Raw genomic sequence first — 16614 nt, forward strand, 5'->3', positions numbered from 1 at the left:
CCTGAGCAGCACTCCTCTTAGTCACAAGAGGATTCATCCTTTACATTGCCTTGCATTGAAGAAAGACATTCACATTTCTTACGTACTGGCTTATTTTGTCTCCTTTTTGCCCTCAAGTTAGTAACAGTTTGCAGCTCTGATAAGAGACAGGGAATGGAAATAATAACATTGTTCATCCTCATTCCTAAAATTAAAGACCAGCCCTGTGTAAACCCTTCTAGAAATGAACAGAGGCAGAGCAGCTCACTTTCCACAAATCACCTGCTCTCTAGCTTAAGGCAATATTTACGGTAAGATTTTCTAAATGCTATGTCTGCAAAACCAGGCGATGGATTAGAAAAATAACTTATTTTCACTTCCTATCTGTCATGTTTTTTCTTTATCTTGCACGTGTTTTCACATCTTTTTTTTTTTTTTTTTTTTTTTTTAATAAGAGTCTATTTTTTTTTCTGCTGATTCAAATAGTAGTATGTCCTGGTTTTGCATCACATGTGGTAAATCTCAGAGTACTGGATTTCAGCTGGGACAAAGCTGGCAAGGGAAGAACTACTCACCTTCCTGTGGCTCTCCACCTGCCTGCCACCCTCTCAGTCTCTGTAGCCCCAGGGACACCAGGTGCTCTCATTTTCTGGCTTTGTTCTACCAGATTATGTTTACTGTTCACTGAAATCAGGAAACAAGCTGAACCAAATGGCATCCCATAAAATGGAAATAAAGGTTTTTCTTTAAATGTCACTTTTCACTCCCCTGAGAAGGTCACTGCGTTACCAGACATCATCTCTTGCCAGATGCTTGAAAGTGGCTTACAGAAACTCAGCTTTCAGGGTCACTGTTTGCCAAAGTCATCAGAACTTCCATGTTGTCCAAGGGAGACCTAATTATTATCTTTCTCTGACTCATCAGTGGGTCTCTGAATGCCTCAGGTCTAACATTTAACGCCCTAACATTTTTGGTCTAGACTAGTTCTTCTCCACAGTTTGCTGTTAGAAATAGCAAAGATGTCACTTGTCTTAAAATATATGGTCTGCTGTTCCATTCCTAAAGGTGCTGTTATGCTAACAATAAATCTGCAAGAGACTGCAGGCAGAGCGTGGGATGTGATGTATTCAATATTCATCATGCTGTGACCCAAAGGAGTGTCAGGACACTTTACATCAGGAAATTTCTCTCTCTAATTTAGCAGTTTCAAAATGATGGGCCAAAACAGAGCCCAGGAGGTTGTAGTTGTATCTTCAACTGAATTTTGTCTAAGAAGCCAACAGACTGTAAAAAACATAATTACTGCTTGATTTCCAAAATAAAACTAATAACTGGTTGGCTTTTCAGATTGACATTGTCCACAGCTATTTTTAAGTGCCTGACACTTTCTGTTTTCTTCATCTTTAACCTTGGAAAATCTACTTGCTTCCAAGATGACCAGCAGAGTAAAGGATGGCTGCAAAGCCATCTTTACACTGAAGTTTGTGTGTTTTTCAAACACAGAAGACACCAGAAATGAGAAAATAGGGGAACCACAGCAGCCCTCAGGAATGGCAGATACAAGCAAATTTTGTATAAGTAGCCCAGGAAGAAGAGAGAAACTGAAGAAACAATTATAAGATAGCTCTCCTCCTCTTCCTCAATGGTATAGAGCTGCAGAGAAGTGCAGGAAGGAAGCAGGGAAGCTGAGACAGTTGCAGTGAAATTGGTGCTAAAGTGGAATTGTACATATGGTGCTGTGAAGAGAGGTACCAACAGACTTGTTTACTCTCCCAGTGTCATGTATTCAAATCATCCACTGGGAAAACCAAATAGCACCTGCTTCTCTTCAGTTATTTTCTTTCTTGAATGCTTAGACCACACTTCTATTCAGATCAACCTCTCTGTCTAAATTTTTAACACATAAACTGAGCACTCTTGCTTGGCATGTTAACATCAAGCAATGTTTAAATTTCAACAACAGTGTATAAAGATGGCTGTCATACATCTATTCAGCAAACACACAGAATTTAAAGTAATGATCTCTGTGTTTAACTTCAGTACCCTTCTCACCTCGTCCTTCACTTAGATCAGATTATCTCATTTAAATTGCAGTGGGTTGCAAAAAAAGTGTAATCTGTTCCCTCACTGTGTCACTGTACATGCATACATTAGTTTGTTTTATTTTATCCCTTAAGGTGCTTGCAAGAAAACCCCCAAGACCCTTTGTTGAGTCACATAAAAAAAAAAACACTGCTGGAAAACAAGAGTTAGAAGGAATATTACTCCTTCCATGAGCTTTCCAAAGATTTGAGAAATACAGAAAGTAATTTGATCTCTGAGTAGCTGAGCTGCCATTTTGGGGGGTAATAATATCTAGCTTTACTGTGCAGCAAAGTTAATCCTTAGATTTAAAATTCATTTATGGGTCAATTTCATTCTCATTCTACACGTCTGGTAAAACTGAGGTAGAGACAAGAAAGAAATGGCTGACCGATGTCATCTGACAACTGGAATTATCTTTCAAGCCCCAGCCCACAAGGATGCTCTCTAGCACTGTGACTAGTTTTGTATTTTCACACTCAATTCCATCACTACTACATTGATGCGAGCCATCCACATAATAAATCAAAGTAGTTTTACCCCTAACTGCAACTTTGACTATTTCAGAATGCCACCTAGTAAAAATCAGCATAAGCCCACATTAGTATTTTACACTCAGGTACAAATTAACTTATCTAGGTGAAGTCAGTAGGCACTGTGCAATTTCTTCAGTTGACAGCTGAATCAGGACACAGGTGCCATCATGATCTGCTCTTGGTGCTTAGGAATATAGATCATTTACATTTTTAGCTATTAAGTCTTCAAAAACCTGAACACATTAACGTAAATGAGAGCTCCTAATATCTTTTAACTCAGTTGGCCTGGGATTCTGGTCTCATTAAAAGATGATCTTCTAGCATAAAAGATGAAGATGACAAAAAGTTTGAAAAATGAAAGCTTTGTGGGAAAAAAAAAAAAAAAAAAAAAAAAAAAGGAAAAGGTTATATTTGGGAATGTAAAAGTATAAAAATATCTTGTTCATCACTAAGGTGTACTGTGCCTCATCAGTGTTTTGAATTTAAGGATTGCAATTTACTTCACAACTGGTAAAAGCCATCAAGAAATCATAGGGGCGTCCTATGATCACTATAAGACCTCTATTTAGATGAGAAAAGAAGGAAGCAATCTGTAAGAAGCAGCCAAGTACGGCAGGTAAACGCTGTGGCAGTGCAGTGTGCTCCCCGTGTGGTTACAATTGCAGGCAATTAAAGGGAAGCTGGTGCTCCTAAACATGCTGCTATGTTTTCTTCAGCATATCTGGGATTAAAGGAGTGACTGCTTATTTGAAATCTGCAAACTGTGTATTATGAAGTCCTTAAAATGTTGGCTGTTTGTTACAGGAACAGGTACTTAGTATTGATTTGACAGAATGTCAGGTCCTGAGATTTACATTTTCACCTGGAAACTATTAATAGACAAAATACTGTGCAGTTTAATTTAAATAGTATTTTAAAATACTACTCCAGTCTGCATCTGCTTCTGTAGCTTCTTCATTTCAAACAGTTGCTGACTCATGCAGTACATAATTAATTTAAGTATCATTTGAGGTTACTTTAACACAATTTCTTCATAAGTACATGAGTAACATACCAGCTATTTAGAGTTCAATACATTAATTATAGGCAAAAGTCAGTTGTCATGGTTTCTATCACAGACAGTGTGAAAGGTCAGTTCATCCCCAAATTCATTATAACCTCAAAGTTACCATTCAGAGCCTGGTCTCAGATGGGTCTGTAATGAATCATAAGCATTAATTCCACTTACGGGATTTTATGAAATGGAATTGTCCGGTTGCACGTTTCCAATTAGAAGAAAGGTTCAAAAAAACAAGTGAACGTAGAATAGTGAACCTTTGTGGTGAGCAATGGCCATCCGGGAGGAAAAGAGCATTGTGCCTTACAGTACACCAGCAAAAAGTTACCACTTAGTTAAGTACAAGGTATATTTAAGGAGGAGAAAGGGGAAAGCAATTCTGCTTCCTCCAACCATACTTTCTCCACTGAATACCACCTGAGGATAGAGATGATGCCCTGGATTTAGATCGCTGCCCACATGTGTTGTGTGAAGGTCTATCACCATGCCAGCTGGAGACAAAGAAGGAAGAAATGTCTGCATTTGCTTTAGGCAAGAATCAAGATTTCCCTTCATTTCTGGCATTTCTGTTTTGTCAGTCCTTGTGATTCTCACCAGTTTGGGATCTCATCAGTGAATTTAAATGTGATTTAAAGACACTTTCTAAGTACAGCTGAGACATAAAGGAGTGGTATTTTGTTAAATGTAGACACCAAACTTCCATACACCTCACAGTGGTGTTCTGTCCTTTAAACTTGTTGGTTTGGGACCTGATTGTGCTGTGGCTAAGAAATGCCTTTCACGTGCATGTTGTTAGCAAAGTGACAGTTGTAATTTTTCCTCAGTTGCTGCAGTTTACAATGTTTTTAAAAGCTATTACCTGAAGTACACTTTTCTTATGATCTTGAAACATGCTTTCCTGGTTCAAAGGCAGCACCTTGTGTTGCTTAAAATTAAAGGATGTCCTAACAAAAAGCTCCTTAATCACTTGCTCATGCGAATAAGTACTGTTAGTTCTGGTAATTGCTTCACCTTTCTAGAAGAATTATGATACTGATACAGATTTATCAATCACAAACACCAACAGTAGAACATTTTACCTGTGCTGCAGCTCATGAATGGCAGCAGAATTATTAGTTTCCATAGCAACACCATCTCCACTTTCCAAGGTCAAAAATTCCTCCCATCCAATCAGTGGAAAGTAAAGTGCGTCTTCCTGTGACTACCGTGATATTCTGCAAAAACAGGAAGAGTTATTCAATATTTGAAGTATAGATTCAAAACAAATGCCCCAATTTTCTCTATGTAAAATCATGTTCTACTACATCACTGAAGACTCAGAAACATAAGATGCAGTAAGTCATCTCATCAGGATTGTCCCAGTGTGAATGTAATTCCAACAGGACATGAAGCCGGAAAGGATGTTGGTGATAAGCATGCGTAATATCTGAGACTCATTCATCCTCTCCATGTGGCAAAGGGGAGAGCTTCTAAAAGTAAGAAAGCAAAAACTGTCCTTTGTCCATTCACCAAGTACAGCTGGGTTAGGAGGAATGGCGTTCACAGGTGAACAGCTGAATGGTAGCTGTCATTTGCAAGGGAAAAGCAATATAATGTTTTACACGCACTACATAAAAAAACCAACAAAAAAATCAAAGAAGAAAACATGCAACATTTTTTTGTCATAACGTTTATTCTTTAGATATGAAATGTGTACCCACAAGGATTTACATAACAACTTGCTTTAATTTCCTTTGACATTTCAGCGGACATATGATGAATTAAACCAAGAAAAAAAATACATGTTTGGCCTTTACTCCCAAAGGGTAAGTTTGTAATTTACTGCTGGGAATCAGTTCATAAAACAGCTGAAACCAGAAGCCACTTAATAAAATGGGTTTACGAAATCATAAAATCATTCTAAACCTTTTAAGTGCTAAAAAATTTCCACTGAGAAATTATCTTTATGAGTCACGCTTATGGAACCATATCCTCGTTCCTCTTGTCTCATTTTTCATACCAATGTGAAAAAAGATAAAATCATACAGGGTTGCCTTGGAACTTCTGGCTGATGTGAATGAGGAAGATGTTTTTCAGACAATGAAGAAATGCAGCTCTTGTGGAATCACTTTTATAAGGAATCTCATTCTGTTCACAGGTTTTTATAAGCTTCACCTAAAAGTCATAGGTGGTCTCAAGGGAAGCATGGAACAACCCAGTGAACTGTTGCCAGTTTCCATTTCAGATGGGGAATGATCAAACCTTGACAAGCTTCTAAGTTTTTGGGGAAAAAAAAAGGATGAAAAAAGCTGTTCCTTTTTAATCTTTCTTTTAATCTTTTGTAAGGTCCTACTTCACACACACCTGGGGTCTACAGAAGAACTTTAGTGTCATTTAAAAGTGTAAATGGCTTGAACTCTTAAAAAAAAAAAAAAAAAGGAAGAAATCCAAGTTTGGACAATTTTACTGTAGTAGAAATGGAGCTGGATGGTACCTTTATGTTTCAGATAATCCTGCCCAAGTAACATTAACTGCACCTAAAAAGTCCTCAGCAAATATTTACTACCTTTTAAGACCTAGAGTGATGCAAGGCTTTCCATAACATCCTCAGAAAACCCTGATAATATTCTCAGTTTAGAGGTTATTCCTAACTTTAGTTATAAGTGCATTTATTTATCTACTCTCAGTAGGCATGGATTCCTCTCCATACCTTTGCATGTTTGAAAAGTGCGACTCCATCTTATATGAGAGGATTCCCAATCTTTCTGTCGTCCCTCCTAGCTACAGCACTGCTTTTCATCCTCATCTCTGCTGGATCCCTCTGGCACTGCAGGCCCTTTTCTTCCAGCACACTGCCCAGAGCTGTGTGCAGCCCTCAGGCTGAGACAACCAGTGCCAATCTGCTGTTTGCTATTCCTGCAGTCCCAAATGAGGATCGCTATCCTTCTATACTTGCATTCAGCTCAGGGTCCACTCTAACCCCTTCTTTAAACCTCCTGCCTGTGCTGAAGGTGTGTATTGATTATTTCTACCTAAGTGTGAAACCCTGTACTTTTCCGTATTGAATTGCATTGTATTTTTTTTCACACGCTTTCTTCTATTTGTCAATATTTATCTCAAAGCTGGTGTTCACATCACTGATATTTAAGGCTAGAAAAAAATCTTATCTTTTTTTTCCCCTTGTCCTTCCTAAACAGAATGTACTCTTTCCAATCAATACTGCAGACATGGCAATTTAGTTATCTGGGCTTTTTTTGCCAGTTAAGGAAGAGATTTTTTACTAGGATTTCATGTTAATTCTTCCCATGTAAGTGCTTAAGTCCCCACCTTCCCCTGCCTCCCAATTTTATCTGGAGCGGCAGGAAGGCTCTGTTGTCTGTCAGAAGACACCTCAAGCAATGGTAACAATGGTACTAAATATGCTCAAAAGAAAAAAGACTTGAACTCTTCAATGTGACACGTGCTTTCTGAATATACCGAACCACAATGAAATCACCAATAGAACCCAACTGATTGATCACAGGTGTCCTCTTCCAAGACACTTGACCCTTCTTACAAGAACAGTTCCTTCCAAAAAGCTCCTTGTTTGCTTTTGTCCTCTCTCTGAATTATATTTCAGTTTTCAGAAATCAAAAAGCAAATACCTCCTGCTGACAGTTTCCAGAATATACTTCCAGAAATCTTTGTATTCATATAAGTGATTGATTAATTTCCAGAATTGTAACTTTCCTTCTTCTAAGGTCACAAATTTCAGGCATTATTGCGGATATATAAATATATATGTATGTATGTATATTTACATTTCCTTTAAGTAACTCAACTATTTTACTTATTTCACTCTGACAGACACAAGGACCTAACTGGCAAGTAGGCACTTAATAATTTTTACAATGCCTTTCCAACAGCAGCTTCCATGGGATTATTTACTGTCAAACTAAATCAAGAATAAATGAAAAAACTGAAATATTTATGACATAAGAAAAATCTGGTTCAGACTAGAAACCCCAGACTGGCATTAAATCAAGAAATGTAACAAGATAAATTGTGCCATCATACTCTTTGTTTGCTGGATGTAACACTATCACTTATTATAATTGTTATGCCATAGTTTGAACCGTCGATCTGGATAGATGGAACACAAAGTATGTTAAATATGATCATAGGGGAAACATTACATTTTCCCCTAAAAATACTGATTGCACGTCTGTTTGTCAACAGTGTGTAATTTACACAAATATGTTTGTTACAGCATCATTTGTTGTTGTTTTTCCATTAGGGAAAACAAGTCAGTAGGAAAGGACTCAAGTCTCAGATATATTTTGCCTGTCATTTCTTCCTCTTATTTGCAGGGGAAAAAAACATATATATTCCACAGACATCCAGATGTTAAGAGCAGGACATAAAGATGCATGTTTGAGATGAGCAGATGGAAATCAGGTGGGTGCAATGAGTTTTGGGGAAAACCAATGGTCAGCCCGGTGGGGTCATACAGCAGCCACTTTCCATTGCAAATGCCACAGGGAATGTTATCAGAAAGAAATGGCACAAAAGTATTGCATTCCTCAAACATTCCTGTGAGGATGTCTGGAACACTGACAAGCACAGTTGAAATATGGGATATGAGCAGATGCATCGACTTGATGGCATTGCACTTAGAACACAAAGAGAAAGCTTTTATAGCAAGTGTCCTAAGCTTGCAATTTTATTGCTTTTTTTTTTTTTCTTTCTCCTAAAAATGTTATCTAAAAGGGTTAAGGTAAAATTCTTTTATTAATGAAGTTATCTGACATATTTAACACATTAACACAAGTGCAAACATATTGTCCATTATTTCAGAGTTGGAGCCAATGTTTAAAGTATTGCCTTGGCATTAGATTATGAGATCTAGAGTTTCTTCTACAGCTTATTTTTGAGTAACAAAACATTCAGAAGATCAAGTCCGTGACGAAGAGGAAAACACACATCTGGCATCACCGGAGTTTTCATGCAAACATGCAACATTTCACATTTCTGCCACAACTGTCTGCTGGTTTCATAAAAGCAAAAAGGAGTCAGTTCAGGTGGCAAACTGACATCTTTCTAAGGTAAGAGTTGTCAGGCAGTGGGAAAGATGAGATTTTGCTCTTAGCTAAATTCAAACAAATTGACATTTTTACCCCTGGCAAAATGTAGCTATGTTTGCAGGAGAAGTAACTTCTTGACCTGGTGAAAGAAGCAGTGTTTAACAACAGGGAGCTGGGGCCAGATTTCACACTGGTGCTGGCAGAAGGGCTTTGCTCCAGGACTGGTGTATTGGTGTAAATTCCCATAGAAACATGTATGTAGAATGTATGCAGGAGGAAAGGTACAAAAAAATGTGCAGAAAAGAGGCTATAACACAAGGAGTACATGCAGACGTTTTATTCTGCAGCTCTGGCTCTCCCTCCTACCAGCTTCAGCGCATCTATATTATCTTTTGGTCTTACATACTTTTGTATTCTTCATCTGCCAGGAAATAAGCTGAGCCTGTCCCAGCTAGGCTTGCATTCTTGGCACACCGCAGCTCCTGATCTCTATATTGTCTCCAGAGCACCTGATTTGAAGTCATCTAATGTGAATTTTCTCATGAATGCCAATGATATACAGCTACATTTTTCTTTTCAAACTTTTTATCCCTGAGGCGCTTTCTGCACTCAAACTATTTTCCAGATATCCATAACAGACTGAATAGCAAATACTTGTAACTACCAGAGTAGAAGGAGAAGAGACCAGTTTTACAGGCTCCAGCAAGATTTACCTGTGCTGTTGTAGTGCTTACTACTTATTTAAAATTATTGAACCATACTTCAAAGGAGAAAAGTACCCCACAGTATTTAACTAAGGTTAAATCATCTGATGCTGATGACTCCTGTGATCCTTTTCTCACAAAAGGACAGCAAATGTAATTTGTTTTTCTCTTCTCACTGCTATTGCTTACTTTTCCTAGGGAAACAGTAAATACTGGAGCATATTTTTAATTCAAATTCAGTACATAAAGCCTTCAGGGGCTTCAAATCTTGGATCTACAAAACATCTTCCTAAATCGTAACAGCTTGTTGTATTTCAGGTGACACTGAGATCAATATACTGTGTGATGGCATGGATGTTTTGGTTCCTTATGTCTGCATTAAGGCAGCACATCAGTTTAAGAGGGGCAATGGACTGGACTATACACTGGTATCTGTGATGGCTCATCTCAATTCCTTAGATAGATTTACTGGTATTAAAAGAAGCAGGTATGATGGCCATAAATGGCTTACTGAATGTTGGTAGTCATGTAAAGTCTATGGGCAAAAGGCTTGGGCTGAGCAAGCTGCCAAAAAGGATCCACCAGCCTTCCCATTCATCATCCCACAGTGAAGGACCCTTCAGAGAATTCACCACGTATTCTAACACACAAATATAAGACGCAGCAGAATTTCTAAATTTAACAAATTATTTTCATTTTCCATGTAGTTTCATTTTTGAAGAAATCAACAATTAGAAAGCTTTACACCATGTCTTTGAATACTGTCCAATGAGGACTGCAACGGAATAAGAAACTACCTGGAAACAGACACACTCCTTTCCCAGCAATGCACTGCAGAAGGGACCATGTGCTCTGTCCTGCTAGCATCAATGAGACAGTGCCCTGGGAAGATGTCAGGGAGTTCACATTCACTGGAACACTGGGGGTATGTGCACAACTGCAAGTAATTGTGCCTCTGTACGAAAGAGGCAATGCAGGAATTTGTTGTATTTAACCCAAACATAAAGACTGAAAGATATAAACCCTAGTGTGTGGCTGACAAATCGGCATAAAAACACCTTTCAACAGTAAACTGCTTAAGCCATAAGGGATGTAACTGCTGTAATACAACCACAGCCCGTGTGCTTAGCCAAGTCTTAAGAAAGCACACTAAAGGTGCAGTTATCTCATGCGAACCATGTTGCTTGAAGCTTATTTACTAGTACTTTGATCTTTTTTCTTTCAGTTTACACGCTGTATGCAATGCTAGTAATCATTCTGAAAGCATTGTCTATTGGGCAGTATAACATTTTGCTGCACGTACTCACGTTTCAGCATTGCTGGCCATGTTTCCTTGTAACTTACAAGATGTAGACGTATTAGGTTTTTATATATGCATGTGTCCATATGTATATATGTACATGAGTCTGTGTATATATACACAACACAAATAAAGGTATAATTCAATTCTGTCAGCTCCACTGTAGTCAGCTCTTTGACACGTGAGATTACAGGCCTATTTGTATTCTCTGCAGTGATATGTATGATAAATAAAGACGAAAATATCTCACTGTGGTGTCGTGGGATAAAACCAGCCCAGAAATTGGTTTCACTTGAAGAGTGGTGAAGGCTTTTCTATTTATTACCAGCTCTGTCTCCTGTACTGGCCTTATACTTTGAGACATATTAGTCAGTGTGGGTAATGTTAGCAGGCAATGTACCTCCCCTCAGGGTACGTCTTCACACCTGCAGCCTTTCAAGAACAATGCTGGGCTGTGCCAAGTGCTGGCCCCAGTCCAGATGCATCTCCAAATATCTTTCAGGGAAATGATGAAACTAAAATATTCCACCAATTCAGGCTAACACCTCCCAGAACACTAAATGGCATTCAAACAAACTGTTTAACCCATTACCAGAGCCATGGGCCCTGAATTCATTATAAATAAAATCCCAGTAATTGCATTCCCCTTTATAAGGCACTCAATCATTTCCATTTCCAGTCATCATGCCTGGAGTCGTATATAAACACTCTTTGGCTCAAGTCAGTGCAAGACAATGTATGGTTACAAATCCAACTTATATTCTGCACTCCTACAGTATGTAGCACATGAAAGATTACCTGTTGGACTATCATTTATATGTAAGACTGCCCAAATTGAAGGTAGCATAAAATATTTAGCACTTAAGTGAGGCAAAACATTGTGTGTGTCTCTTAAAATATTCAGTGAATGATTGCTTTCTATTAGTTAGTCACCTCCCTTTACCCTACCTAATGTAAAAAGCAATTGTATCAGTATAAGTAGTTTAGAAATACCTTGTCATGAACATTAGTATTCATTACTGATATTCCTGGAGGCGGCAGTGAGGATCAGCATCCATTTACAGTGAGTAAGCTCCTCATCTTCAGGATCCTGAAATGTGATATCAAGAAACACAAGGTCTCCTACTCCTCTACAGTTGTGCTTCAGTTCCTGTTATCTGCTCAGTGTTCTCTGCTCCTAGCAGAAATTATCACTTCTGACTTCAGGAAAATGCGTTTTTTACAGTGGTTTTGTAGTAGGATGAGTATAGGTGCTTTTGACTCTGCCTTGCTAGCCTGCAACTCTTTTCATAAACTAACAGAAGTGAGGCAGAAGCAGAGCGAAGCAAAGCAGAGTAATTATTTATCTTATCTTGCTTGATAGTAAGAAAAATGTCAGCCTCAAAAGCTTCCTGGGGCAAAATGGATAACCTTAGAGAGAGATTTGCAGCAGATGATAGCAGCATTTAGCAATGTCTGCCATGTTTCCAGCGACTGAAGGAAGGCAAAACTAATTCAAGCTTAGAAGTTTCTGTAGGCAATATTTACAGTGGTTTGCCAAAAGATTATGGGCTATTGACCCACCATCTCTTTGCATTTGCAGAAACACAAGTCCTGCAGGCATGCTGAAAGAAGTAAACTCATACAATTTTCCACTTCACTTCTATGTTTGTGTGCAGTTTAAGTCTTCCACTGTACAATAGGCAGTATAAATGAAAATTGAGAAAGCAAAATGTATGAAATATGTTGCTAGACCTAAGAATATGTTATGTTCCTGGACTAGGTGTGTAACTCAGTCATAGCCTATGTCCAGAAGGCATCAAGATGACATGGGAAACCAAACCTGAAAGTATAACTTGTGAACTAATTACCACATTTTTTAACAAGGTCACAAACATGAAATGTTTAAACGTTACTCATAAACTTAGAGCAGATATTCTTCACAAATAAACAGTTTAACATCTACTTAATATTTGTGAGTAAAGGCTCTGAACTCTAGAAAACTGCCTTCCAAATATGATCGGTGTAATAGTGATAAAAACCTTGATTCTATTCCAACTAAAGTCAATAGAAAAATTCCCATTTCTTCAGTAAAATAGGATCAAAATTAGAATGTCATCAAAAGATACTATGCAGGTTTCTTCAAGGATAGGGATGTTATTGAATGAACAGCTGATAAACCTTTACAATGCTATCTTGAAGACTTCACCTCTTTCAATATCTCACACAGTGCTTGTTTCAATATCAGCCTATATCAGAGGAATGCTTTAATTTGTGCCACTGTGAAGTCCGCTATTCAGAGTTTTCGTTTTTATCTTTTGCTTGCCTCATATTTAATATCCCAGATCTTTTTATTAAAATCCATATTAAAGGTATTGTGATATCTTTATGGCACTCTCATTTCAAACAAAATAATATCCTTCAGGAAGGAACGCTCTTCCTCCTGCATTTCTTACACCTCTACACCTCCAACTGGTGGCTATGGAGGGGATCACAATGGTGAGATGCAGTCATATCACCTCATTTGGTTCCCATTTCTCCAGCTATGGTCAAACTGCTGCTAGACAAATACAGCAACAAGCCTCCATCATCCTCAATGATAGAAACCCTTCTGATGCCTTTAACTGGAGCCTGGGACACAGCTAATGGGTGAGAGGACTTCCACACAATGGCTCGCAAACCTTTGATCAGCAGGTAGCAAGAATTTACTGTTCACTGGGGGAGTCCCCTTTTTTTTTCTTTTTTCTTTTTAATCTATTCTTGGCTTCTTGATCTATCATATATTTACAGGCATGGAATCTCATTTCAGTTTATTGCTCTAACATCTGAAATGATCTCTCTTTCTCATTCATTGTTGCTCACTGTTTGTTATTCCCTACAATTACAGTCAGCCAGCACCAAATGCCAGGCTCCCAAGCCCAACACAGGGGCCAGTTTCTCATCATTGCAGCAGCACCTGGTTAGCAGCTTCTCTTACTTAAATAAAAAGTACTGTTGTGGACAGTTTATTAAGAAAATATTCATTTTCATATTCTCTGCTCTGGCGAAGGGATGAATTATGTGCTTTGCATGCAAAACATGCCAGGCACAAGGTATGAAAGAATGCAGGACATGACATGCTGTGAGTGATAATGAATAAGCATTAAATGCTACACTTGAAATAAGTTTGCTTTGTGTTCACTGGGGTTTCCCATGACCAGAGCAATGTGGTTGCACACCATTTCGAGTCTCCCATAAGCCCACTAAAACATATTTGCAAAGCAAGTGTGTAGTCAGGTAAATACCAGTGGCACTCAGTCCCTTTGGAAGAGATGGAGAAATGCCCTTTTAAAGCAGGAGTTTGGACACAGTCCTTCAGAAGAAGAACAAGGAGGCTAGAAGGGAAACAGGGGATCCACCCATCTCTTCTGCCTTGAGCATTCATGGATCAGAGTTATTTGTAAACAAAGCAAAAAGTGAAACCAAAGCTAATTTTAGACAGGAATATGGAAATCGGCCAACTTATTAACAACTGGTCATCAGCCTGGCAGAAAGTATTAATGGCACTATGAATGTAAATTATTAACCTTAGATTTCCCCAGAGAGCTGTCAGGAAATACTTTAGATTTTGTAATACCTGTGTGTTGCTTTGCAGCTGTAAGTAAGGAGACTAGGACTATTTCTTTGCTGACCTAGGATGACACAAATACCCATAGGTTAGATAGATTTAGACCAGCTGGCAATGAGACTATGTTGAATACTAAATAATATAAATAGGAACCAGGCAGGACTGTAATGCCAGGGTGACTTTAAGATTAGCTGAACCATATGTGGCCATTATTTTTGCCTAAGATGAAGTCTCTAATCATTTTATTTGCATGCATATGTGCACATGTGTGTCAGAAGGGAAAGTTAATTTCAGGGCTTAGCGTTTAACAAGTAAATGATTCAGCATGAAATGATGATCCCCACCATTCCCTTCCTCCCTGATGATGTTATTTCTGTTTATCACTATAATTTAGAATCGCTTTGATAAAGAGGAAAAGAAGAAAATAATCAAGTGGCTTTCTATGTGAAATTGGACTTAATTCACCATAACCTATGTATTTTGAGATAGGGAATACATCCAAGTAGAATTAGTAGTGTTATTGTATTAGTGTCTAGACAAGGCCTGAAGACAGGAACAAACATCCAAATTATTCACCTATCCTGTTTGAATAACAGATCTGGACGCTAGTGGAATACAAAGAAGGGAAAGAGAGAGAAGTCAGATAACACATCAAGGGAGAAAAGTACTGGACTTTCTAACAGCATCACCATGTCAAGTGCCTTTTCTATGAGGTTTTTGGGCGCTACAATGGAAGAGGGGAGCTCTCAGGCTGGCTTAACAATAATTAAATCAATGAGCAAGGCACAGCCAACTCATATGAGGGTCTGGCATTCAAACACCAGTTTGTCCCTTACTGCTCACAATGGCCATGCTGGGGCCAGGGCAAACTGTGCCCAGTTCCCCTTTAGCTGCTGTATATAGTAGAGTGTATTATTCTGGATTTTAACATTTAATATTGCAGGAACAGGGATACTGGTAATAGTCCTAGTTATTCCTACAGCCTTAAGAGTTGTGACTTTTGGCCTTTTATTAGTAGTCTGAATTTTAGAGGGAGCAAAGAGCTCTGCAGCAAGAAGCAAAGTCCTGAGCCTTATCCCAGTGAAAACACTGGCACAGATAATGGATTTCAGCTATAAGAGCAAGATGCTTCACACTGTATTGTCTGGTGAGACAATGACCAGTGCATAAGGAGCAATGCCTGTGTGAGGGCTGGAGCCCATGAACCAGCAAGGATGCAAAGCAGAAAGTCAAGGGACTGGGAGCTGAGTGATGCTTCCCTGCCCAAATGAGACTAAACTGTGAATAGAAGGCCTAGCATTCTCAGTTAAGGTTCTACTGATAAAGGTATTATTAGGGTCTAATAAAATATTACCAGCAATGTCTTTCTTGAACAACTTGCCACACATCAGACATTAAGCACCGTTTTGACTTCTAGAAGATGCTGATCATCCTTAAAGCACAACACAACTTACTAAAGGCCAAAGGCTCTTTTTATTTAAGAGAACCTCTTGGCACATTCAAAAAAAGTCTAATCTCTTTTTTCTACAATTGAATATAAATTTCTTTTCCCTAGGAATTATGTAGGCACATCTAAGTTCCTTCAAAGATACTTCAAAGTCAGTTCCCACTTCATATACCAATTTCATCACATCGTTTAAAAATTATGTTATTCTGTGCCTTGGATTAATTGATCTGTATTTGTTCATTAATGAATTTCTACTGTTTGTGAGGCCTTTTCTGAGCAGACCCTCTCAAGAGTCTCCAAGCACAGAAGGGAAAAAGAGAGAAATATTAACGTATTTGATTATGTTAATTACTACTGGACTCTTATTTTGCACATTGCAGATGATTTGTTAGAAATGGACTGTTTCTTGATAATTATGCTGCACTCCAAAGAAGCCATGCATGCAAGTATCAATACATTTGCATCTGTTGGATATGCAGCAGGACATTTATATAGATCCAGAATATGTTAGAAAAGCAAAATGTTAGCTTGAATAGTAATCAGTATTTATGCATGTTTTCTCTCCCTGGACACACTAAGGAGATTTGAGCTTGAGCTTACTATTCTGCAGGTGTTCTCATTTTTTGACAGGTAAACAAGGTTGGATATTCCAGCAGTGTAAGTAGGAATAGCTTTGAGCTTCGTGGGGAAATGCTAATTTACAGACAGGAGCCAGAACCAAAGAGATTTGGAAGAAAAAGCCTTTTACATTTATCTGTTGTAAGATAAGAGTGATGATTTTACTTAGGATTTCCTAATACGGGGGGAGATAATATTTAGGATATCTTTAGCCTCAATGTATGCACTCATTTAAAATGTATCAGTGTAGAATTCTAAACTGT

The 16614-nt window shown here is 38.3% G+C and overlaps 1 protein-coding gene across 6 annotated transcripts in view; it reads right to left on the reverse strand.

Moving 5' to 3' along the window:
- CNTN6 (contactin 6) overlaps window positions 1-16614 on the reverse strand; it is a 127374-nt gene that overhangs the window by 97534 nt on the left and 13226 nt on the right. For all 6 annotated transcript variants that reach the window (XM_015875353.3, XM_085516145.1, XM_015875354.3 and 3 more), the window contains exon 2: window positions 4734-4868. In XM_015875353.3, the coding sequence (XP_015730839.2) occupies window positions 4734-4788 (55 nt within the window). In that variant the 5' untranslated portion in view covers window positions 4789-4868. The remainder of the gene's footprint in view (window positions 1-4733; window positions 4869-16614) is intronic.

The sequence above is a fragment of the Coturnix japonica genome, chromosome 15 (assembly GCF_054131305.1).
Source record: "Coturnix japonica strain WE chromosome 15, WE-NBRP24, whole genome shotgun sequence".
NCBI lineage: Eukaryota > Metazoa > Chordata > Aves > Galliformes > Phasianidae > Coturnix > Coturnix japonica.